Genomic DNA, 25,201 nt, shown 5'->3' with positions numbered 1-25,201 from the left:
TGAAGCCTACAGCAGGTTGTCATCAACAAGAAAGCAGGTTCATGCTGTAAGGATAAGGGGAAAAAAACAAAACACAAAGACACTTGACAAAAAAACCATAAAAACCCCAAGCCCACCACTTATGTTTTATTTACATTGTAATGCTTGTGTGCACCAGGATATGTAAGTCAGGCAATACCAGCTATAAAGTGATTAATGAATAGCATGTTCATAGGCCTTTTCCTGATGTCCTCGTGAGGAGGGATAAACTGATTTCCCTCTTCGTTCCAGGGCACGGCTGAAAATCACAGTGCGGGCAAGTGTAACTATCAGCCTAAACAAAAATGGAAACCTTAGAGCCTCAGAAAATGAGGGGAGAAAAAAGCAGGTAGAAAAAACACCCGAATCAAAATGGGGCGGCCTCACCTGGAGCAGTGTGTGCAGTTCTGGGGACCACAGCATAAAAAAAGATATAAAGCTACAGGAGAGTGTCCAGAAGAGGGACAGAAAGTTGGTGAAGGGTTTGGAGGGGCAGCCAGATGAGAAGCGGCTGGAGTCACCGGGTTTGTTCATCCTGGAGGAGACTGAGGGGAGAGCTCATGGCGGCCACAGCTTCCTCACGAGGGGAGCAGGAGGGGCAGGGCTGAGCTCTTCTCTCTGGTGACCAGTGACAGAACCCGAGGGAACGGCAGGAAGATGTGCCAGGGGAGGGTCAGGTTGGACATGAGGAAAAGGTTCTTCCCCCAGAGGGTGCTGGACACTGGAACAGGCTCCCCAGGGAGGTGTCCCGGCCCCAACCTGACAGTGTTCAAGAAGAGACTGGACAACGTCCTCAGACACACGGTGTGACCTGTGGGGTTGTCCCGTGCAGGGACAGGAGCTGGACTCGATGATCCCTGTGGGTCCTTCCAACTCAGGACATTCTGTGATTCTATTTTCTTGGGTTTTTTTGTTAACTGAAGCAGCACTTGCATATATTCATAAAGCGGATTTTCCTCCTTGCCTCTGCAGCCAGGTCTAAGCACCCAAGCCCAGCCTGGGCCCCATTCCTTCCTTGTTTGCAGCAATTTCACGACTCCCAGCGACTCCCTCACAACCCGCCCGCCCTTGGCCCGGCTCCCCCTGTCCCCGCCGAACAGCTGAACGAAACCGCCCCCGGAGCCGCCGCCTCCCCCGGGCCCTTCCCGGGGACACCCGGGCGGCGCCGCCCGCGGCCTGAGGCGCCGCCCCGTCCCCGTCCCCGTCCCCGGGCGGCGCCTGACGCCGCTGGCCACTCCCGCCGGGGCGGGCCGGGCGGGACGTGCGGGCGGCGCCGCTTCCAGCCGAGCCGGCGCTGCCCCGGGGACACCGGCAGGTAACGGCGGGCGCGGCGCCCCGGCCGGGCCGGCACGGCCCCCGCGGCCTCGCTGCGGCTCTGCCCGCCCGCGGGGCGGCGGGAGCGGGGGCAGCCCGGCCCGAGGGCTCCGGGGAGCGGGGGGCGGTTGGTTAGGCCTGAGCGGGCCCCGGGGCGGGCTGCCCGCGGTGCCGCGGTGGGCGCTGGCGTGGGGGCCCGGTCGGGGGGAGGAATCTGTCCCGGAGGCGGCCGTGCGGGGCCTGCCGGCCTGCCCTTGGCGTTCGCGGGGCGCTGCGCTCCCTGGGCCCTTCCCCGTCCGTCCGTCCGTCTGTCTGTCTGTCTGTGCTCCCTGCCCTGAGCACTCAGGTGCCTTCGTCCCCCCGAGCCCCATGCAGACCCAGAGCTTCGTGGTGCTGGGGCTGTTCAGCCTGGAGAAGAGAAGCTGAGAGGGGATCTCATCAATGTTTATAAATATCTCAAGGTGGGTGTCAGGAGGATGGACCAGACTCTGTTCAGTGGTGCCCAACAACAGGATGAGAGGCAACGGGCACAGACTGAAGCACAGGAGGGTCCATCTGAACATGAGGAGAAACTTCTTTCCTTTGAGGTGCCAGAGCCCTGGAACAGGCTGCCCAGAGAGGTTGTGGAGTCTCCTTCTCTGGAGACATTCAAACCCGCCTGGACACATTCCTGTGTGATCTGCTCTGGTGAACCTGCTGTAGCAGGTGGGTTGGACTGGATGATCTCCAGAGGTCCCTTCCAACCCCAGCCACGCTGTGATTCTGTGATTGCTGGAGAGACCCAATCAGTAGATGTGCTCGGGTGTCCAGTGAAAACCAGTATAGGAAGGCCTTGGAAAAAAAAGCCTATTATTTTTTATCATTTATTTGCAATTACAGGATTAGGTGGCGTTGGCATCACTGTGTAAAACTGAGAAGTAAAGACCTGGCTTCACTGGAGAGAGCTTAAATTCATACTTGTCGCTCCCCAGAATGGGGATTTGTGACTCAGCCATGGGCTGTGGTTAATTTGGTGAGTGGACGCAACAGTGTGTTCCCCCTTTCTTCCTTGAGAGTCAGCTGAATTAAACCCCACATCGGGTGAAAACTGAATGATTCTGCAGCTTTTGGGTCCATGGTGTTTGCTGAAAGGGGAATTATTCCTCTGAAGTTTGTTCTTAGCAGGACTCTAGGTCCGGATTTTAATTTTGGGAGACACGCAAGTTCAGTTTAACATTTGACTGCTTGCAAGTTGACAGCGCCTATGCTGTTTTCCAGTGTAAATATAGATACGAGAGATTTAGTTGAGGAATCAGAATAGGAAAAATTCCCATGGAAAATATCTTGTGTTCTATCAAAATGAGAAACAATATTCCATCATTGCAGTGATACTCAGATGCTTATTATGCTTTTTTTTGTATTAACTAGGATATTTATGTACTCCAGGTAGTGATATTTACTGCTTACACAATCGCTGTTTTCCAGCCTAATTTCTGTAGTGACCAGTTCCAGAGAATCAGTAAAAAATAGGAACTTAAAGGGAACTGTGTGGAATATCAGTGCAGCCCATGTGCAGGATTGGATTGAACAGTGTCTCATCTTGTGGTTGAATGATGCTGTTGAGCGAGAAGTGGGGAATATTAGCAGGAAATTTTAGGTCAGTTACAGACAAGGAAATGCAGTGTGAGGGACCTTACTTTGAGTTAGATCACTGAGTTTTGAACAAGAAAGCGCTTGGGAATGGCAGAGGGAAACTGGGGCAGGGGAATATGACCCAAGACAGTATGAAATTGGGTCATATTATCTCATGCTGTTAGAAAAGCAATGCCAGTCATAGGTAAGAACAGTCAATATCGAGTCATATGGTCAGAATCAGGGCTGAATGTTTATCTAGGGAGCAAATGCTTTAGGGTACAGCATCTAGTGGTCACCTTCTCATGCGGTTCATGGAGAGGATTTGCATCCTGTTTCTCGTTTCTTGCGTACTTCATGCTGCGTGCACACAGGTAGCAGAGGTATTTGGCTGGAAAGCACAGCTGATGGGGTTTACGCTTGGTTGAAAGATGTAGTATTTCTGGTGGCTCACAACTGAACCATTCAACCACCTCTCTCCAGTCCATTCAGAGACATAAGTGGTTAGTTAGCAGAACTTAAACTGCACACTGATTTGTGTGACTTGTATATATTCTTGTCTGTAAAGCTGTACACCGGCAGTGACTTTGGTAGTAAAATCAGAATTAGTTGATCAGTAAGAGCTCCATTATGTAGGGAACCTGTGATTGGGTTAGAGATGAGACGAAGTGTTGGGAAACTTGACATTGTTTCTCCAACTCTTGATCTGACGCCTTTTAAGCAGCAAAACCTTTTAATGGATATACTACTGTATCTGAAATTCAACGCTTATTTGCCAGTTTCTCCCATGTAAATTGTCCTCAGCACATTTAGTAATCCCATACCGAGTGTTGGGGCTGAGATGCAGCAATGGTTTCTAGCTGGATGCCCCTCCCTGGTGGCAGCTGTGCAGGTGCGGAGTCCTCCAGTTCCAGCGTGTTCTTCCTGCTCCCGTCAGCTGCGCTGCCGTGTGGTGCCAGGCCGTCCGCTGCCACGCTGGCACAGCGGCTTTAATGAGGGCTGTAAAGCTCTGGTGCAGATGGACCTTGATATTCTCAAGGTGAGAACTGCCCTTGTTTACATCTTAACTCTTCACAAGCAGAAGCTTTTCCATAGGACAGTTTCTTACAATTTGGAGTATAGAAAATACTTGAAAACTTCTCAAATTGCAGGAGCAGGAGTTGCTGTGTATTGGGACCGGGAAGAAAAAAAAGAAGAGGTTGGACAGTGGTGTTGGATAGAGAATTTCCTTTGTAAACTGTGTTTCATTCAACAAATTGTAGTGTCTCACTTCCCACCTCTAAAATTGGGATATCGATGTAACTGATAGAACCACAGAATGTCCTGAGTTGGAAGGACCCACAAGGATCATCGAGTCCAACTCCTGTCTCTGCACGGGACAACCCCACAGGTCACACCGTGTGTCTGAGGATGTTGTCCAGTCTCTTCTTGAACACTGTCAGGCTTGGGGCCGGGACACCTCCCTAGGGAGCCTGTTCCAGTGTCCAGCACCCTCTGGGGGAAGAACCTTTTCCTCATGTCCAACCTGACCCTCCCCTGGCACATCTTCCTGCCGTTCCCTCAGGTTCTGTCATTCGTCACCAATAGGTATCAGGTTTCATTCCTATGTCTGGAGTACTCAGTGTTAGTAAAGCAAGCTGTATAAATACATAACGAATATTTAAGCTACTCATTCTTAAAACTAAGTTATGACTCTGACAAACAGGTTAACACAAACAAATCTTCTCTCTCTGCTCAGCAGGTGTCATGTTGCCTCAGAAGAGGGGAAAAATACCTTCCAGGATAGCCATGAACTGTTATTGGAGAGTCCTGGCAATTTTCTTATTCTTTCTCCCAAGAGCATTGTCTCTCCAGCCGGCCCAGCCCAGAGTGTTGCTGGTATCTTTTGATGGATTTCGATGGGATTACATCTATAGAGTCTCAACTCCCAATTTTCACTATGCCATGGAGAACGGCGTGCATGTCAAACAGGTCACTAATGTGTTTATAACGAAAACGTATCCTAATCATTACACAATGGTGACTGGTCTCTATGCAGAAAGCCATGGTATTGTTGCTAATGAGATGTACGATCCTATCCTGAATGAAACTTTCTCGATGAACAGAATGGATATCTATAACTCCAAGTTCTGGGAGGAAGCCAGCCCGATATGGGTAACAAACCAGAGGGAAGGACATAAAACCGGAGCAGCTATGTGGCCTGGAACAGATGTGAAGATACATGGAGTCTTTCCTACATATTATATGCCCTACAATGAATCTGTTTCCTTTGAAGATAGAGTTGCTAAGCTTATTGACTGGTTTACATCAGAAGAACCCATAAACTTTGGTCTCCTGTATTGGGAACAGCCTGATGAGATGGGCCATATTCTGGGCCCAGAAAACCCCCGTATGGGACCGGTAATTAGTGATGTTGACCAAAAGCTTGGATATCTCATGTCTGAACTGAAGAAAGCCAAGCTGTGGGATGCGATAAATGTCATAATCACAAGTGATCACGGAATGTCACAGTCCTCCTCGGCGAGGCTCATCGAGCTGGATCAGTATGTGAACAGAGAGCTCTATGAAGTCATTGACCATTCTCCTGTGGTTGCCATTTTGCCAAAAGAAGGTAGGAACTGTAGCAGTAAAATTATCTGAAGAAAATACTTGAGTATCGAAACTGTATAGACTTCATTCCTTAACTGAAGTGGTGGTAGCAGCACTGATGCCTGCAGGACATCAGCCTTGAACAAGGAGTGCTTGCAGGATCACTTGTTCTTTTTGCTAGCTCTGTCAAAAGCCTCAGTTAGCTTTCTGAAATGAAAAGTCAGCAAACCTGTCTGTTGTTGACTAATATTGCCAAATATCCATTAGTCCTTACAAGAAGTAAGATAATCTTAACAGCATTATCAAGGATGAATGGCTTTCGAGATAGATAAGAACTGAATGTTGCTTATCTTGCCTTTCATCAAGATGCTAAAGCCGTAGTGGAAGAATTAGATTTCTAAGTCAAACAGTAAACTGAAACCAGATGGGGACCTTTGATAAGAAGAAAGCCTGTGCTGGCTGTTTGATTAGCTGCCAGCTATTGCAGTTCACTTCAGGTTTTTTTCCCCCGTCACGCTGAACAGCCAGCCAGTTATGTTCATACCATTTTTATTGTGAAAATGATGGGCAAGAATTTTGTTGGAATCGAATTCTGGTCTGTTTGCAGTCACTGAAGGGTTGCTTAAGTGCCAGGTGTATGTTTGGTGTCACTGATGTAGAGGTGCTGCTCTTTATTTCAGTGATCAAAAGCTCTGTTTGGTGTGAATGCGTTAACGTGGAAAATAGCATTTTTTTGTGTGGGCAGGAGTGCTGATTTGGAAGTTGAGTTTTAAGATGGCCTTCTGAAAAGATATTTTTAAAGATTCCTCCACCGTTTGCATCACTGATGGATAGCATTCTATATTTAATGCCCCAGCAGGGAGGGTATTTTGCAGACTTAAGTGACCTTAAAATGTGTAAACAAATGTCCTGTGTCATTTTACACTGGGGCTGGTGAGAGCCTGTCCCAGGTTGCCCAGAGAGGTGGTGGATGCCCCATCCCTGGAGACATCCCAGACCAGGCTGGACGGGGCTCTGAGCAACCTGAGCTGGTGCAGATGTCCCTGCTCATGGCAGGGGTTGGACTAGATGACCTTGGAAGGTCCCTTCCAACCCAAACTATTCTATGATTTTTAGTTCGAAGAATACTCCTTTATTAATCTAGAGTAAAATGTTAATATGTCCAAACCGAGATCATTTGCAGCCTGAACTTGCTCAGGCGCCGTTTCTCTCAGAGGTATCAGAAGAGCTGAGCTTGGGGCCTCCATCCCGATGGTGACAAATGTGGTAGCATTGGCCAGGAGGTTCTCATTACCAAATAAGAGTTGTAAAAGCGAACTTTAGTCCTGAAATGCCTCTAATGCCGTAAATGAGAACTTGAGGATGCATAACCTGATTCTCCTGTCTGCTAAATGCTGAGAAAAAAAACCCCAAAACAACAGTATCTATGCAGCAATTAGATGACAGAATAGTAAAAAGCGATTTGAATGGATTTCAGAAATAGCTTGGATTTGGTTTTGCCCAGAGGTTCATATATTTTTTACTCCACCAATAAACACGAGTTAGTTTTGAGCACAGGTAAAATTCCTTCCTTCTGTGTTGCCAGCTGTAATTTTTATTACAAAACGATGACCTTCATTCTCAGTTTAGGTATGAAATAACATAGATTTAAGTATGTAAGACTGATTCTTCAACAGTTATTTCACTTGCCTTACTTAAACCAAGCAAATAGTAAAACAGCGAGACCTTGAGAAAAATTTTGAATGCTTAAAAATGCAGCGATTTCTGCTACTTTTAACTGTTTGGCTGGATATTTTTTCTGTGAGATGTGGATTAAAGCCTCTGGTTGAACACACTAATGTATTAGTCTGGGTGGAACTAATTGTATGTTCACAAAGTGGTACCTGTAGCACAGCTGGTGATGCTGGCCTTTTCCTTGCATTTAATATATCAATTAAAAAAATTAATTTAGAATAAAATCATAGTTCACTGTATTTGCCGCTTCTCCTCCCTGTTATCCCATGTAGAAAAGTGTTATTACAAAATTAATTTTGTTGTTAATATAGTCCTGGAAGTATTAGATTGGAATCCCTTTTCTTGTTGCTGTAACTGTGTCTATCATGCCTGGACTTTTGCTATTTCATCTTGATCTTTATTGTGTTTCTGAAGTTTAGTGATTCTTTTTTTTTTATGTCAGTTTGAGGTAAGAAACATTATACATTAAACTGTTTCCAGTTTTGTTCCAGAATTTCTATATTGGACCCTAGGAACTGAGGGGGAAAACAAAGACGGTTTCTTTAAAGACAGCTGGGGGTGAAGGCAGAACTAGAGAGAAATGATGAGTCAAAATGACAGGATGTGCTTCAATCTCATTTATCTGCTAAAAATGTCAGTGTTGGCCACAAAGAAAATGTAAACATCTTCCAGCTGTGCTTCAGGCTTGCTCAAATATAGATTCTCGAACTTGCTGTTGTGTTCCTGTCTGCATGTCCTGGCTCCTTTCTGGTGTTCCACCTTGTCCAGCTGCTTTCTGGCCGTTCAGTGAGTTTTGCTGGAAAGCAAAGCTCAGAAACTGGAAGGAAGCAAATAGAGAATTGGGGGTGGAAAATACCTCGTTTGATAGTCTTAGTACCTGAGGGTTTCTGCTCACTGTGCAGCCGAAGACTCGGGAAGGGAAAGGAGCAGACACCGAGAACACAAAGGAACACAAAAGAACAATAACAGCTGTTGGCTGTTATTGAATGTACAGTCACTAACAGCTCAGACCAAAAGTCCGACCTGTCCCGTCATCTGTTTGTCGTGTCTTTCCTGCTTAGACCTCTGCAAACTTCGTACAGACCTCTGCAATCTTCGTACAGCTCCTCATGTGTTAGTGGCATCTAGGCCATGACCTGGGGTTGAAAGATTAATGCAATCTAGTTTTGCATATCCCTGGGCAATTAGTTGCATAGCAACTAACGAGCTACTTTTTCTAAATTGGCTAAAGTTGTCATCAGCAAGGTCAAAACTATATGTAGCTGTTTATTGGAGCATCTCGTAGAAGGAGAAATAAATAGTTAGGTTCACTGGGACATAAGTTTTCAGGGATGCTAAGAAACAATGTGGCTGTTCTCTTTGACCTTTTAAAGGAAAGCAACTAATTAAACTGCTTCAAAATAAATAAAAAGTGTCACTTGTCATCACAGCCAGCTGAGGGGAAGACAGAATATGGCCTTCATGTGCACACTGCTTATAAATTAGTTTAGAAGTTACCTTCTTGCTTTCAAGCTTTACATGGAGCTGGTTTCTTTCCAGTGAGACTTAACTAAATGTCTTCTAACTCATTCTTGTGGAAACCTTAAATTCTGGTAACTCTGAAATGAGGATAAAATCAGCAAAGCACTTACTGCTTAGGAATAGGCTCTGAAGGCTGATGCCAAGTGTGATCTTGTTGTGAATGATGCTCTGGATTTCTCACAATAATTTCTTTACACATTATAATCCACCGCTGTCTCCTACAGCTATAATTAGCTTTGGGGGAAATGCATTTTACCCTTTTCTCTCAGTTATATTTAAACTACTGATGAGTTTAGTAAACATATTGGCATGTTCAAGTTTTGTCTTTTTTTGTTTGTTTGAAGGCAAACTGGATGAAGTGTATGAAGCCCTGAACCATGCTCATCCCAACATGACTGTATATAAAAAGGAGCAGATTCCAGAGAGATTACATTACAAACACAACAGTAAAATTCAGCCAATCTTAGCAGTGGCTGATAAAGGATGGGAAATCGTACGTAATAAGTCCGACGGTTTTCAGCGTAAGTATTCTGCCTTTACCATGTTTTGCTATATCTTCCTAATCAGAGACCTTACATGGTACTTTCTCTCCCAATCTCAACCAATGTTAATTTTTTAAGTTATATTTTTATTTATTTATTTTTTATTTGAAGACTGGGAGGGAAAACTCTGAAACCAAGTTTGTAGAGCTCACTTTTTTTTTTTTTTTTTTGGATGGGATGGAAAGCGCCCTACTGTTAGGAGAGGGGGAACTGGACTTACGGTTTTTAAAAACAAAACTTACTGAGGTAACATGATTCACATGTTTTAGTGGCCACGTACTTGAGGTCTTCTTGTGAGATCGAGCAAACTGACAAACACTTCCTGAGAGATTAAGTTGTAACTGAACTTGTTGAGTATAGGAAGAATAGTGTTGTTTTATCATGTACTATGTATTTACTGGAGAAGGGTTGAGTTGGAAATACAGGAATGCTTTCTGAAAGTCCTCAGCTTCTGCGGATGCTGACATTTATAGTAACCTTGTTGTATTGCTAGAAAGAGCCTTTGAATATTGTGTTACTGTATACTAGTGACTTTTGTTTGCCTTACGGGATAAGATACATTCCGGGTGATTTGGAGAAAACAGAAACAACACTTCCGAGTTCCTCACTTGGGATTTTGAGATTTATTATAGGTAGAATGGAGACAGTAAATTGTAACTTTTGATTAGCTGGGGGGAAAAATAGAAGTGTCATACGGTAAGTTCTTAAGTTTCGTAATTGAAAACCTTTTAAACTTTGCTGCTGGTTATGAAGCTGAAAAGCGTTACCTGCAAGACTTAACAAGTTTTTTCAGTTGTTGATAGCTGAGGAGAGCAGCCTTTTGCACCTGCGTGTTTATTTACTCAGAGTTTTTAGTGGCCCTGTAAGGAAGGGGCACTGGAGACCCACGGTGGGATCTGTGAATTTTCTCCTTGTTGATGAGTAGAGAGTGCAGAAAACAGGAGAAGGTGTCAACGCAGCCAGAGCTGACGGTCCGCCTGCTACAAGGAGTCAAACAGACAGTCTGTTTCTGTATGGATATTGTTTTTTTTCTAAGAGATCTGGTCCAGTTGTAAAGTTGGAGTTTTTCCTTAAGGAAAATCAAGGAAACTTGGGTGTAGCATAGCATGCTGTTGCCAGTGCTGTTACTGCGTACTGGTTTTTCTTTTTTTTAAATAGTGCTCTTCATTCTTTTTTTAAGGCATCTTCTCTTTGTAGTTCTATGAGTTGATATGTGCTAGGAGACATTTGTGCTGCTGATCAAAATGATTCTTCTAAACCTCTGTGAGAATAAATGATGGCCGTTCCTCTTCTAATTCTAGGAAAAGGCTCAATGCTGCTTTTGCAACTTCAGAATACTGACCTTTATCTATATATTTTTTTTTTTTTTCCTAGCTGGTAATCACGGATATGACAACATCATACCAGAAATGCATCCCATTTTTTTGGCCGTTGGGCCTGCTTTCAGAAAGAATGCCACCAAAGGAGCCATGAATGCCACAGACCTGTACCCCTTATTGTGCCATCTACTTGGTATTAACGCGCTGCCAAACAACGGTTCATTCAACTCTGTGAAAGATTTACTTGCTGAAGAAGTTCCTGTAGCCTATGGAACAGACACTTATGCTACTGTTATAGGAGTTTTTCTGGGCGTCTTTCTTGTTATGGTTTTTATCGCAGTTTTTGTTAAGCATTTAATCCTCACCCAAACAAATACCATGCAAATGCAACATACTGAAGCTGCCCGGCCACTGTTGCAGGATTAATAACACTTGGTACTGTTTCCTGATTGATGCTTAAAATAAGCTTATGCAAAAAAAAACCTAATAGAAGCGGAGCAGCATAAATATGTGGAGTAAAAGGAAATGAATGCTGATCCGTTGGTACACTGGGGTATGTACATACAGGGGATGCAGAGAAGGAGCATGTTTCTGTTTCACCCAACAACCACTTCATCTTTCAGGGGTTGAAAATATTCTGGGTAAACCTGGAAAGCTGTGTGTATAGACATGTAGCGATAACAGACCCTGAATACCTCGTTCTGAGCTACTATTAGGGAAGTAACTGAGTTTGCACTTCAGACTATTACATGGTGATTTAATTTCCCATCCACCCCCCTTTTTTCTTGTTTTTCTCTAAGAGGTTTTTTAAGTCTCAGATTCTAACAAGTCACTGACTGGGACTGGGCTGCTTTGGGTTATTTCCTTCCCTGCCCAAGGAAGCTTTTGTGGGGATCACCATTAGAGATGATAACTTGGTGGATTAAATCCTGCAAGAAAACAACACTATTATTAAGCTAGGTCATGCACTGCAATGTGGCTCAGTTTAGAGTTAGGCCTGTTTATTTAAACACTGTATAAATTGTAGCCCCGGAATATGAATCTAAATGGTATTGCCTTTTGCAATCAGCATTAATGTTTTGGTTTGGTTTTGGATTTTTGTTGTTGTTTGGTTGGTTTTGAGGTAGATATAGGTCTTCACCATTTTAGGTATAATTTTAGGTAAATGTAGGTCTTTATTTTTTCTCTTGTCTCCTGTACACTGGACTAAATTTTCTAGGAATTCCATGAGGCTGGCGGTTTAAAGACACCTACAAGCACAACACCTGTATGTCCAAATGGAGTCTATTATATTTCTGTGATAAAAAGGCTCTTTCAGAATGGGGCTGATGAATCAGTTAAGGAACATACATGTACAAGCTGGTTTTCAAGTGCTGTCAAGCTTGTCACAGGGTGTAACACCTGAGAGCTGTAACTCGAGGCTCTTCTCTAGCATGAGCTTGGCTTTCTGTCTTGTCTTTCATCTGATATGTCTGGGTGAACCTTAGAATTTGATAAGTAGGATTAGACATGCCATTTAAGGAACAACTGTATAAATCTTAAGCCATATATACTCTTTAAAATCCAGAAAAGCACACTTGAATATGAAAGAAGGTCTAAGACTGGAGTTTGTTTTTCCAGAGAGAAGTCTTTGTCAGGGAAAATTATTAATTCTGAGTCAACAAAACTGTATATTAATCTGATTCTTTTGTGTGGGTCAACAGATCTTCCTGCTATTCTAGTATGGTGTGGTTTGTTTTTTTGTCGTTGTTGTTTTGTACGAGCTCACTTAAGTGGCAGGTGAGAAGCTGCTGACTAAGATTTGTATGAAAAGCGTGGTATGAAGTGCGAAAAGCTGTCCAGCTGTCAGGCTGGTTTAAAAGCTGATTTTTATGGTTTTTTTTCCCCTCCCTGTGTGAGTTAGTATTTCTCTGCACTTCGCTTCCGAGTATAGTCCCTGAAGAAGAAAGAAACTCTTTTGAAATTCACAGGAATACTCAGTCTGGTATTTCCGCAAGGGCAATTTATTGCTTCACCCGCAGCACCCAGCAAAGATGGGAACTCCTTGGCCTTGGGTGAGCTCTGGTGTGACCAACACCCCAGTACTGCTGATGGGAGGGTTGTGAGCAGGCCTGGCAAGGAGCTGCAACAGACTGACTAACCGAAGTCCAAAACTCATTTTGAACTTCATTCCAGACTTAATGACCTGTAGGCGAGTTCAGAACTGGGCGAGCTTCTCGCTGCCTCAGTGATGACTCTGCAGTGCCGCGTTATAACCTGGTCCTCGCTGCGTCGGAAGGAATCTCAGATTCCTCCGTGATAGCAGGAACACTTGCTTGGCGTTGATCTTCCTTGCAAACAGATGTGGAAAGTGGCCAGAGGTCACAGCTCAGTGCAGCGAGCACTTGAGAGGGAAGGCAGTGAAATATTCCAATTTAAGGTATATACTGAAAGTCTAGCTGTAATATACACTGAAATTCGAGCTGTAATAGCAGCTTTAGGAAGGCAGGAAACTAGCAGATCTGTTGGAGCACAACAGCCCCTGAATTTGGAAGAGATGTATGAAGTATTGTATAATTTAATCTGACTCACCGCTGCAATTCTGCTCTTACTGCCTTGTTTCCTACATTGCAATTTTCTTAAGAAAACACGGCAGGAAAACATCTGGGTTAGGTCTGCCTGATGCTGCAAAGCTATAGAGGAGCCGACCATTAGGTGTGTCTTAAGTTTCATTTGCTGAGAGCTGCTAAAACTGAACTCTGCAGGGGCTTTTCAAGCTGAAAGGTGAGGGCAGTGATGATGTTCACAGTGATACATAGAGTCCAACTTTGCTTGCTTATTTGCAACTTTAAAACAAATTGTAGCACAAACATAGTGTATGTTTCAAGAAAGACCTGCAGGTTTGGTTAAAGGAGTAAGGGTGAGCAGAAAGGTGCCATAATCCTCACCTGTAGCTACTTCAGCTACACACTTTCTCACTTTGGAATGTGCTGCTTTAAAAGAAATTCTTCTTATTGCAGTAATTTCATGGTAATGTAAAAATAACCAGATTATGATTTCAGATGCGTGCATTAAACTCCCACTTTTAAAAATTGTGACAGGTGTAGTTCTATCGTCAGCCAAGGTGACCCTTGATTTTAAGGAGTAGCCAAAGCTGGTCAGTGTTGTTCAGTTGTCCTGGGACTTGGCTTCACCTGCCTGAACATGCGACGAGGGAAGAGCAACAATAGGTTTTCAGAGTTCAAAACAGGTCGGCAACGCGAACATGAGAATTCTCAGTGTCACTGTTGTGTTTTGCACTATAAGGCCCTTCTTTGAGGAGGGTAAAATGACACTTTGTAGAAGACTGAAGGGAATCTTTCAGCATTCATGTATTTCAGTTTAGGTTTAAACATTTTTCCTTTATTCTTAGGTGTATTTGCGAGTACCTCTTGAGTAGTTACCACGTTCAGATATTTGCCTAGCCAGCGTTAAACACAGTTTTAAGTTGTTTGCTGTATGCTTAGTGAAATTGAAAGCACATATGATACCACTGGAGAAAAAGACCAACTTTTTCTGGGATGTGATGTGAGATTTTTTCAAACTTTTCAATTTGTGGTTTGGGGGAGGGGCATGGGATTTGGTTTCTGTGTATATGATACTTTTTATGATGTACAAACATGTTTATTGGAAAGTGGATTGGAGTTCACTGTATGCTGCTTGTAATTTAAGCTTGGAAACTGAGCTTGCATGATTTTTGTCCTTCATTATTGACCTGTGAAGCGTACTTTAAGATGCCAAATGTTTTCTTTGTTTCCTCCTTGTTGAAATATATCGTTGCTATGGTGCTGTTAAGCACTGAGTCGTTGCTTCATTTAAAAACAATTCTGGAAAAAACAACTGAATTTGGGGGGACAGCTGGGGAGGAATGACCATAAATCATCTGCATCTCAAATATTTCTTGTACTCTGCACAGTGTCTGCCTTCATTAAAAATAACTGGAAGTGCGATAGAACTTAAGATTTTTAGGTCAAAGTTCTTATATAAAAGACCTCATTTCCTATTTTGCTACTATATATGGAAATAACAGCTCTCTGTTACCAACAGTGGTAACACAGTTCATCAAAAAGATCTTTTAGACTTTCTTAGTAAAGAGCTGGAATATTGCTACTTACAATAAATGCGGTCTCAAAAAGAAAAATAAAAGCACAAAAGTGCTTATTACGAGATGAAGGGTTGTGCAGTGTGCCTTTTCAGGAGTGTGGAGCAACATGGTCTTGAGCTGTGTGTGCGAAGAATGACAAACGTGCAGCTGGTGAGTCCTGCTGGTTTGTAAAATGCAAATATATTCCAAATCTTCTGCCCTGCTTAAATAGCAGCCATGGATGCTGTCCTGACCATGCCTACTATGCTGCTGTACATGCCTTCTGGGAAATGGCATGTCATATGGTGAAGTTAATGTACACATTTATTAGCATCAGATTATGAAAATTGTTTGAAGCATGTTTAGATGGTAAGTTCAGTAGCTGTGTCTGCAGCATTGGAAAGGGATGTCCTTCCCCTAATGAAATCCTAATCTGAATCATATTAACATGTCTCTGTTACTGTTTTTTGCAATAAAAAGCAAACATCTGTCCCTGCGGTCTGATCTGTTGAGCTATGTGATGTTGGTTTAGTTTCATAAGCAGCCCATTCTTTTCAATTTATAGCAAGTTAAACTTCCCCCTGAAACAGATGTTCTGGACTTATAGTTGAAATCACCCCAATTCTCAAACTCTTTCCTTGGTGCTAATGGACAAAAAGCACATAAACCCAGAGGACTGGATGTTTTAAGGCTTCTCTCCCCAATGCTGAGACTTTCTTTATGGAGACAGGCAAATAACATTATGAATCATTCTTTGTAACATGACCTCCCAGCAGAAAACCTCTCTGATGGCTTCTAAACTTCAATACTAGTTGAAGTTTTAACAACTTCCCCCTCAGTTAATATGCCGCAGAGTTGCACATTAAACGTTGCCGCAAACTATTGCAGGACCTCCTTTATCATGGCTTTGAGGAAGGGGGAAGACACAGCTTCTTGTGTTCTTTTTTGAATTAGCAGCTGATTTCCTTTTGAATAGCTGACTTTCACAAGCAGTAATTCATACAAACTGTAATTAGGTAGCTGAAATATTTCATTGTGTTTAAGGCACTATTGCTTTTAAAACTAATCTTTAAACATATCAACTTTGTCTCTAAGGAGAATGAGGTGTTTTTCTAGATTCTCTTGAAGAATACACGATCTGTATGAAATCCTGGGTGTACAGGAGCTACTTTAAAACCTTCCCTGCCAGTAGCAAAGAACTGTTCCAGGAAGAACACCTTACAGACCACACTGCATCTTTAAAACTGAAAAGAACTAGCAATGCAACTGGAATATAGTTTATCTTTCTTGATTAATACTTAAACTTTCTCTTTAAAGCTTCCCCACAATGGCACTGTTTAGTCTAAAGGGAGAAGGAATAGCGGGTAATAGGGATTTCTGCCAGATACCACCACTTGCTTTCTTGTTTCATAGCTCAGTTGCCTGTAGCAAGTCCTAGCAGAAGGGGCTACCTAGAGCTAGAAGAAACGTATTTAGACCTGTAATGATATTTGTATTTCAGACTGGAATGCTGCCATTGCACTTCAGTCAACACATTTCTCGTAATTCAAATGTTGGTAGTAACCGTGACACCTGGCCTATGATGTACAGAGGAACTGGAAGCTTGTCAGTCACACACTATATGACAACTACGTGGGGAAGGAGGAGGAAAGAAAGAATAGAATGGAGCATCTACTGTGCTCACCAGTTTTAGCATCTAGGGAAAAACAAACACACACACCCTTCACAGGTAGAGCCAAGTCTGGCAGAAACATAAAGATAACTCAGCTGAGCCAAGCCCTCCATGTCTAGATGATACAAAGCATCTCCCAGCATATATGCCACCCTCAGAGGCTGGCAGCCTTCATCAGCAAAATTACAAGAAACTAACAACTCTCTCCAATGCAGGAATTCAAGCATCCTCCCTTTTTACAGCATCTCTAAGCCAGGGTTCTACCCTGCAAAACAGTCACTCCATAGTTACTCATTAATCTGACCTCTTACTGTAATTATTTATTTTAAATCTTCCAGCAGGATGAAAAAGTGACATGTGTGTTCATTCCAGTTACTGCTCTATTATATCAACAATCTAAAATCCAGTCCACTGCCAGTAACAGTTCAGGTTTTTCAGGGGGCCTGAGTCTCTTCCAAGTTCAGATTAATCCAGAGTAAAGTCAGTGAGTAAAAACTAGTAGTTTAAGAAAGGCAGGGGGGAAGCAGAACAGGTTAGTTTTTGTATTGTGTTTTTAATCAGTACAGCAGAACCCTCAGAGAGGAAGACAGAATTTAGTAAAACTTCCACACATAGTTTTTAAAACTCAAATGTATTTTTTTTTTTAGTGGACACTTAAAAGCAACCCTTCCCCTCAAAGTCCGTACTTCTTCCCCATTGCATCAAGAGGTCTGTAGCTAATACCAAACTGCACTGAACTTGAGCTTGTAAACAAGAAACCACATTGCACGCTCAGCTCTCGCACTTCAAATTATCAGTTCTTAAAACCATCAAACTTATAGGAAAAGCACTTGGTAACAGTAGTTCTCTTTTTGGGTTAGCATTAATGATTTGTTTCCTCATTACAGGATAAAGTACCACTAAGGCTTTCTAAATCAAATTAATTTTTTTTATGGCAAGTTACTAGACCTGACCATTAACAAGAAATCAAGAGTTTAAATTAAGAGAACCATTAGCACTGGCCTTCACCAGAACTTTGCATCTATACAGTTTAACCACCACAGATAACACATCTCAGAAAACAAATCATTTTTTCCCTTGAAGTTTCCAGGGTTTAAATAAGAGTTTGGAATCCCTGCTTGATGATTGCATGTTAAACATCCAGTTGTTACTTTTTAGCAGGACAGCCTCCAAAGAAAATTATCAGCTGGTACACAGGGCAGAACCACCTTTATTACAAAAACACCTTCGGCAGAGTTTACACCTACAAAATTTTTCACAGGGTTTAGAAGCAGCAATTTTACTACTACAGCCCAAGAAACTGGGTAATCCAAGGATTCTCAGATTCAAACAAACTTGACATCGGCGAGTAGCATCATCCAACTCTCTGAGCGCAGGAACAGCAGAACTAAGTCATCCACAAACCCACATCTAGAAATGTCAGAGCCACCTGCCCGGTTTTGTAACTGCCAACCCACACACTTTATAGCTCAAACCAGAACTGATATGCACCAATTCTTGCCTCACTGGCTTCTGTTTTCCTTCTCACCAGTTTCTTGTCATATTGCTGGCTTAGGGTGAAAACAGAAGCATTGGATCTTCTCTACACCCTCTATTGTCAAATTTAAGAACAAATCAGAATATACTGTCCAAATAGAGTTAACGTCTAACTTGCATAAAAAGATTCTCTTTCAAATACATGTACAAGAACACTAAAAGAAATCAACATTAATTTAAATTTAATACAAAAAAAATTATCATTTACAAATGTTAAAATTCCCTTAGTCTATCCTGGCTAGTTCTTATTCTGGAATTTTATTTTGGAAGTGTTCAAAGGCTTGAGTGAAAAACTAAGCATCCTCATTTTGTTAAGTATCTCTTCCAGCAGAAAAATCACCTGTTCACCATTTTGTTCTGAAAAAATATTTTTACAGGACTACTAGTTAGGTAGCACAAACAAAAAGATCTGGCTGTACAGTATTTTATTCAGATACCGTTAAAGTGCATCAAATAATGCCGTCCATTGCAAGTTCAGACTCTTCCTGAAATCGTTGTTTACCAAGTGAGGCTCCCTACTTGCTATCCGATTAAAGGATCGTCATCATCATATTGTAACTGAAGCCTGGAAAATGGCCGTGGGGAAACTACTCTATTCTTTGAGGTTATTATAATACAGGTGAAAGTGGTCAATATCAGAAAAGCCCCAATCACTATCCCGATAGCTTCTGGAAAATTTATGCACAACTGGTCAGCAAGCAAGCACTTGGTGTTACTGAAAGTGCCGTTGTGGGGTTGTGGTGTCAGTCCCAGGATGTGGCACATCATGGGGTAAATGTCAACGTTGTTTATCGTGCTCTGCTTGTAACCCCGATGGAAAGCAGGCCCACGGGCGGCCAGGAAGGGATGCATGCTCGGGAGAGCATTGTCATAGCCATGGTCACCTACTGGAGAAACGCAAAGAGTTAACATCTCCGTTTCTGTTTGCATACGGAGAATTCCCCTCCCTATCTCTTCCCCACCCCAAAAAGGCACATATTTTAACCAAAGACGAACGCAGAACATAAAAGCAGCTGTTGGATCAAACACTGAAGGAACCCAGAGTTCCTTCCCTCTTCCCCAGTCCCCAGAAGTCTTTTCCCATACTGGTCTTCAGTCATGGTTACCCCCTGCCTCCCCATTATCTCTCTTTTCCTTTCAATCATCAACATTTTCAGTTTTCTCCTTCTCATGCCACAGTTGAAAAGGACTTTGCCACTCCACCACAAGTCAGTAGCTGGAATGCAAATTTGTACTTCTCAGATTTTGTACAGACATTTCCACCTTGCAAAGGAGACTCTTGCATTACTTCTCAAAAGCCAAGCACATTCCTTTGATAGTGTTCAGTTCATTCAAATGAAGTACCCTCAACTCATGCTTATCCAATTAGGTACTTCAGGAGAAGGGATACTCAAATAGTCAAAACAAAAAACAGTCAAAGGATCATGATGCCTGTGACAGGCAAACAAAACTGTGTGGCTACAAGGTCACTAGTACCTGGACATTTTTTTAAGAAATATTCACTCTGATTCTTGGTGGAATATAAACAGCTAAAAAGCAGCCATAATTAAATTTCCTAATAACACATCTGAAAAATCTGTCCAAGATGCCAAAAATTTCTCACAGCACACGCAGCAAAGTATTTGAGTGACTGCATTTAAGTTTTGAGTTCATTTCTTAGTAACAATTTAGCTAATCTGCCACCAGAACTGTCTCCTCAGCTGCTTCATTGAAGTTTCTGATGTGAAATGTCAGGATTCCTATTGATGAGGTCACAGCACTTCAGTATACTTCCAATATTCCTTTTTCATGCTTCGCACCATTATGCTTTTTACCACCAAGATACTACTGTGCCACATCTTGTTTGTTTTAATGCAGCCCTACGTTTCTTGAGTGCATTTTTTTTTCCTTCTACCTGCTTGTTTTGAAGAGAGCTGGTCCAAGTTCCCTCTCCAGTGAAGTTTCCTCTCCTTACCTCTGAAGTAGGAGGGCTGGTGTTTGCTCAAATTGGGAGGAACACTGCAGGTATTGGTACACTTGCCAATCCTTACGCTGCCACTTTGTCCGTGACGTCCATAAACACTTAAATAGCCTTTTAGGCTAAAATTTCCCCTGCCAGCTTCTGGGAAGCCCTGGTTAGCAAAGCTGTTTTGAAAAGTGATTCACTTCAAGTGACACAACGCTGTTAATTCTAAATATACACTCATTAACTATTTTTAGGTGCCTGAAATTGAATCTAACTGTAAACAAGAAAGAGACCTCTGTTAAAGAACACATGCTATGTGTTGTGATATTGAGGGCGATTTTTAACAAATCTGTGGGGAAATTAAAATACAAGTGTACCTTACATTATAAGCAGTACTTTTGTACAAATAATGGGAAAATTTAAACTGAAATGTGCAGAGAGCAGACAGTAAGAACAGCAAAAGTGGGTGAATCTGGGAGTTGACACCACCCAGCACCCTCTCTCTGACAGCAGTTGTAACTGCCAGTGGGGTCAGCCCTGATGTACCTTGGTATTTCATTTCTATTAATTTCTATTTCTATGAATGGATTTTTCTTCCAAGAATTTGTCCAATCACTTTCTGAACACACACACACACACATATATATATATATGCAGCCTTTGTCTGCAAACAGAATTATGGGTTGAATTGTCTTCTTATGACGATAATGAAATCTGTCTGGACTTTATTCTCTGAAAGATACTTAAAAATGCAACAGTCACACAAAAGTAAGTTATACACACCTCTTGTGTGCCACAACCTGCATGTGAAACATCTGGAAATATATATACATATAAGAACATATACATATATATATACACATATGTACTTATGTAAGTAATTTGACATTCATAGCATCTAGCAGGAAGAAAGTGCATAGCTTAGCAATGCACTGTGTGAAGTAACAACTGTTTTGGTTTTTTTGTCTTTAAAACATGCTACTTGATGTCCTGTCCGGCTTCTTTGTCTGGCTTCTTTGACCATTATTGTTGCATCTCTATTAATTCTAGTATTTCCCCCCATTATTTTTTTTTCTTAATATGCATACAGGAACATGAAATGTCATGTCTTGCATTCTTCAATTTATGCTCCTAACTCTCTCTCTATTTTATATACAAGAAGTTAAACCATACCCTCGTGGAAGCCTGAGACAGACTGCTAACTTGCTTAAGATAACCCTTAAAAATATACCTCAGGCTATTAAGTTGAACATGGCAAAGTGTTTTAGCCAACAGAATATCCCCCATCTCTTCCTTATCTGTTAAAACACTCAAGGGTCAGGGTGAGAGCATTCTAGAAAATGCTGAGATGTACCAGAAGACGCACAGTGCCAGGTATCCACTTCCCAAACTAGGACCATCCTACAGATGGCTGGAATCAAACCAAGACAGTTTACCAACATAAGCCACCAAAAGCACAATTGAGGAAAATACACTTACGTTTTGAAAGTGACTCGTTTTGTACAATTGTCCAGCCTTCATCCGCAACCAGAATGATGGGTTGAATTCTCTTATTATGACGATAATGAAATCTCTCTGGAATTTCTTCTTTAAGATATACTTTCAGGTGATCGCTGCATTTTTTCAGTAAGTTATACACGTATCTTTCATCTGCCAAGAAAAAAACTGCATGTGAAACACCTGGAAATTCTGTCCTATTTACTGTAATTATCTGTCATTAAACCCAAGATCCATATTTTTCAAAATGGTTATTTTTTAAGCAGATATAAAAGGGTTTTCTCATGTCCTTAATGAAATACTACAAGTATTGAGGTGGATTTCACAATTTGCTCACATTTTAAATCAGGCACTTCACAGCTGTGGTTTTGGACATGCAAGTCAACTTAACCTTCTGTGCTGGGGGGCAGAGGCAAAATTAAAGCAGAGAAATCAAGAGAAAGCAATCCCACACCGAAGTAGTCAATATTTTATCCAAAGCAGTAGGTATTAAATTTAGTTACTGTATAAATCATTTTGTTCATTAGCATTTCTTCAGTCTGGCCACAGTTGTGGAAACTGAGACCAGCAGTGTCATGATTTGAGATGCACCTGTTAGTAACTACTCCAAGATCCAAAAATTGAATTCACAGTATGAAAACTGAAGTTTCATTCACAGAAACAGAAGTCGTAAAACGATCAGAATTGGGGCTAGATTTTTACTTGGAAGTTTAGGCAATGGCATTCTTTACTCTGAATAAACAAGAGGGTTTATTTCCTGCTCACTGTGAATTACAACCGCATTGAATAAGTGAGCTGGCATACTAAGTGCCTATCTACTTTCTCAATCAGCTGTATCACGATGATCTTTACAACCCACAGCAATTCGACAAGAAACACTCCTTGGCCCATCGATTAACAAAACAAAGTAATTTCTAAATAAACAGACATTCTTTAGCTTATTCATTAAACTATGTCAAAGTTGTGCAATATGAACTACACTGCAAAAGATCTGAACAGTCTAGCACAGTGCATAATTTTTAGTAGTAAGATAAAGAAGATTTAATTCTCAATATACGACATAAAAACTCAAAACATACTCTGCCTTGGCAGCACTGCAGCAACAGGACTCTTGTCTATCAGAGTGTAGTTGTTGCGACCAATGCATTTGTCCAGGATAATCAGCTTCTTTGGAGAACAGGAGGCCATTCCATGATCACTTGTTATGATGATATTAATAGTGTCCCACAAACCTAATGCCTTCAGTTTACCAGTAAGGAAACCAATATGATTATCCACTTCTTCTAATACTTTGCGCATGTTTTCAGTGTCATCTGGTCCATATTTGTGTCCACTTGCATCTGGTTCTTCCCAGTATAACGTAGCAAAATTGACCACTGGATTAGAGCTGTTCAGCCACGCAACAATTTTTTCCACTCTCTCCTCAAATGTTACTGAAAAGTTATACTTCATAAAGAACTGAAGGGTTGTATTGTTAATTTTTACATCAGTACCGGGCCACATTGCGGCAGCACTTGCTCCATTTCCCTGCTGTTGATTTGTTACCCAAATCGGAACAGCTTCATTCCACCAGAAGGGATCTGAATCATTGAACTGCGAAAACTTTTTCTTGGCATCCGCATCGTACATGTCATTAGCCACGATGCCATGGCTTTCCTCATATAAACCTGTCACTATGGTGTAATGGTTTGGGAACGTCTTGGTGATAAACGCATTCGTAACTTCTTTTACAAGCACACCATCCTCAATGAACTCCTGAAGATGAGGAAGTTTATAGCTTTCCAAGTAATCAGCCCTGAAGCCATCAAAGGACACGAGGAGTAACCTGGATGTCGAATCACCAGAAGAGTGAGCACAACAGGCGACTATTCCAGAAAAAAGTAACATTAACATCGAGTTCATTGTTGATACTTGGAAGTTTTTTCAGCAGGCAATCAGATGCACCTGAAAAATTTAAAGATAAGGCATGTAACGCAAAATAATTCTACTGGAACCAGTTTAACTAGCTATACGTTATGTAAATCTTCCTTACAGAGGCTAACTGCAAAATAACCAGTCTAAACAACCACTCAGTGTATTTCCATACTGACTTTAGAAGGTTCTCATACGTTATCATAGTTTTTCATGTATTAGAACAAATGAGCCATCAGATTTTTCCTTCCAGACTAAATGAAATGGTTTTCTCTCTTTTAACCAATTATTCCATCATTCTGTGTGTCATATTACAATTCTACATTTCAAGACATACAATCAGTATTTTTCCTCATGTTCAAGCACAGGCACCTGAACAATTCCTGTGCAGCTCCAAATCCTTCTTACACATCACCATTCAGACCAGGAGTTTGTTTTCTACTATAATTACAATTTTTCATTTTCATCCCACCTTTCCTTTTCCAGAGTTTCTACCCTCTTGAATTACTGGAAGACTTTTACACCTTTCAACATTCCTATTTACTTATTGCTTACTCTATACATAGAACTGCCAGGAGTAACTTTTTCTGTTTTCCTTCTAAGCTGTTGTACATCTACCATAACAGTTTTTAAACTTGTTCTTTACATATCATATTTCTCTCTCTCTAAAAAAAATTAAAAATCATTAGTAACCTCAGCTATGAGGCAAGTATTTCTCATCAAGGAATTCGGCTATTATGAATGCAAGGTTATGATTTGTAAGCTTTTTTTTTTTTCATTCTAAACCTGTGTGACAGGCGCACTTCATTCAAGAAGCTTCATTCATAAGCTTTTAAGAAAGAGCAAGCAAAGCACCAGGTTTCACACAAACTTCTGCAGTATTGTTAAAGAGCATATTTACTTATCAAGAAAAGCCCCACTCCATTGAATTTCTTCTTTATCTCACTTGCACAAACTAGGTCAATTCTAGGAGGAACAACATATCTTCATAACTGTAGTAATATCTTCTGGCCCATCTCAACGCTTTCCCCCAAACTCTTTAAAACTGTGAGTATTAAAGTGAAAGCAGCTTTAACATCAGCTAAAGCTCTAGCAGTGAGAGGAACTCAAAGCATGGGAAATTATCCCCCCCTGCAAACAACGGTTAAAATGGCTTTAAAAGATAGAAATGTTAGAAGAAGGGATCGCCAAAAACAAAAACAAAAACCTCTGCTAATACAGAGGACTTGTAACACACAGGGAAAAAAAAAATAAATGAGATAAGCAATGGAGCAGAGAGTCACTCGTTTCAGATGCTTTAAAAAGCAGAAGCAGAGTTTTTCATAGCGCACTAAGACTTAATACCACAATATTAACTTTGAAACACTCCAAAGACGCTCAGCATTCGCGCTTTTCCACACAGTGTCCCCCCAAGTACAAAACACCATCAGCACTGCAGCTGTCTGCTCCTGACCCTCACCACCTTCCAGCCAGAATTCCAAGTCTCTAATTGCTCATTTCTGTAAGAAATTAGTCCTCCTGCCCTTGACAGCTTCAAGCGAGATACCACCTTGTCAGTACGAACCCACCCGGTGAACGGGACCGGCCCCGGGACGCTGGAAAACAACCCGGCCCCCGGCCCCACGCAGCCGCCCGCACCTTCTGCCCCTCAGCCACCCGCTGAGGGAGGCGGAACCAGCCGGCGGGGCAAAGCCCAGGGGTCCCTCGGGCAGCGTCAGCCACCACAGCCGCCCCACACGGGACTCGTCCCGGCCCGTCCCCGCCGTCGCCGGGCCCTTCCCCGCCGCGGTTCCGCCCCAACCCCACCGTGCGGCCCCGCTCCTGCGAGCGGCTGCGGGCCGGGCCGGGCAGCACGACGGGCCGGGCAGCACGACGCCTGCGCACCCGCCA

General features: G+C 42.2%; 2 protein-coding genes across 10 annotated transcripts; one reads left to right on the top strand and one right to left on the bottom strand.

Moving 5' to 3' along the window:
- Positions 1 to 1,255: 1,255 nt before the first annotated feature.
- On the top strand, positions 1,256 to 14,461 carry ENPP5 (ectonucleotide pyrophosphatase/phosphodiesterase family member 5). 3 transcript variants are annotated; one of them, XM_065630676.1, is made up of 4 exons: positions 1,256 to 1,333; positions 4,685 to 5,554; positions 9,132 to 9,308; positions 10,704 to 14,461. In XM_065630676.1, the coding sequence occupies exons 2-4, from the start codon at positions 4,690 to 4,692 to the stop codon at positions 11,072 to 11,074; spliced, it is 1,413 nt and encodes a 470-aa protein (XP_065486748.1). In that variant the 5' UTR covers positions 1,256 to 1,333; positions 4,685 to 4,689; the 3' UTR covers positions 11,075 to 14,461. The 3 variants fall into 3 exon arrangements, with proteins under 3 accessions (XP_065486748.1, XP_065486749.1, XP_065486750.1); XM_065630677.1 differs by having other exon boundaries at positions 1,266 to 1,333; positions 4,682 to 5,554; XM_065630678.1 differs by lacking the exon at positions 1,256 to 1,333 and adding an exon at positions 1,737 to 1,793.
- On the bottom strand, positions 3,866 to 25,201 carry ENPP4 (ectonucleotide pyrophosphatase/phosphodiesterase 4). Of its 7 annotated transcripts, none has more exons than XM_065630686.1 (4): positions 24,880 to 25,192; positions 22,480 to 23,344; positions 21,383 to 21,553; positions 3,866 to 4,106 (listed from the first exon to the last, which is right to left on the bottom strand). In XM_065630686.1, the coding sequence occupies exons 2-4, from the start codon at positions 23,300 to 23,302 to the stop codon at positions 4,084 to 4,086; spliced, it is 1,017 nt and encodes a 338-aa protein (XP_065486758.1). In that variant the 5' UTR covers positions 23,303 to 23,344; positions 24,880 to 25,192; the 3' UTR covers positions 3,866 to 4,083. The 7 variants fall into 7 exon arrangements, with proteins under 7 accessions (XP_065486758.1, XP_065486755.1, XP_065486754.1 ...); XM_065630683.1 differs by lacking the exon at positions 3,866 to 4,106 and adding an exon at positions 17,615 to 18,845 and having other exon boundaries at positions 25,118 to 25,201; XM_065630682.1 differs by lacking the exon at positions 3,866 to 4,106 and adding an exon at positions 17,615 to 18,845 and having other exon boundaries at positions 24,861 to 25,192.

The sequence above is a fragment of the Caloenas nicobarica genome, chromosome 3 (assembly GCF_036013445.1).
Source record: "Caloenas nicobarica isolate bCalNic1 chromosome 3, bCalNic1.hap1, whole genome shotgun sequence".
NCBI lineage: Eukaryota > Metazoa > Chordata > Aves > Columbiformes > Columbidae > Caloenas > Caloenas nicobarica.
This window is presented reverse-complemented; position numbering and strand designations above follow the sequence as displayed.

Coding starts and splice junctions, on each gene's coding strand:
- ENPP5 (XM_065630676.1), top strand. CDS start 4,690: ATGTTGCCTCAGAAGAGGGGAAAAATACCTTCCAGGATAGCCATGAAC. Junction 5,555..9,131: donor TGCCATTTTGCCAAAAGAAG/GTAGGAACTGTA, acceptor GTTTGTTTGAAG/GCAAACTGGATGAAGTGTAT. Junction 9,309..10,703: donor TAAGTCCGACGGTTTTCAGC/GTAAGTATTCTG, acceptor TTTTTTTCCTAG/CTGGTAATCACGGATATGAC.
- ENPP4 (XM_065630683.1), bottom strand. CDS start 23,302: ATGAACTCGATGTTAATGTTACTTTTTTCTGGAATAGTCGCCTGTTGT. Junction 21,554..22,479: donor TGCAGTGCTGCCAAGGCAGA/GTATGTTTTGAG, acceptor TTTTCTTGGCAG/ATGAAAGATACGTGTATAAC. Junction 18,846..21,382: donor AAACGAGTCACTTTCAAAAC/GTAAGTGTATTT, acceptor GCGTTTCTCCAG/TAGGTGACCATGGCTATGAC.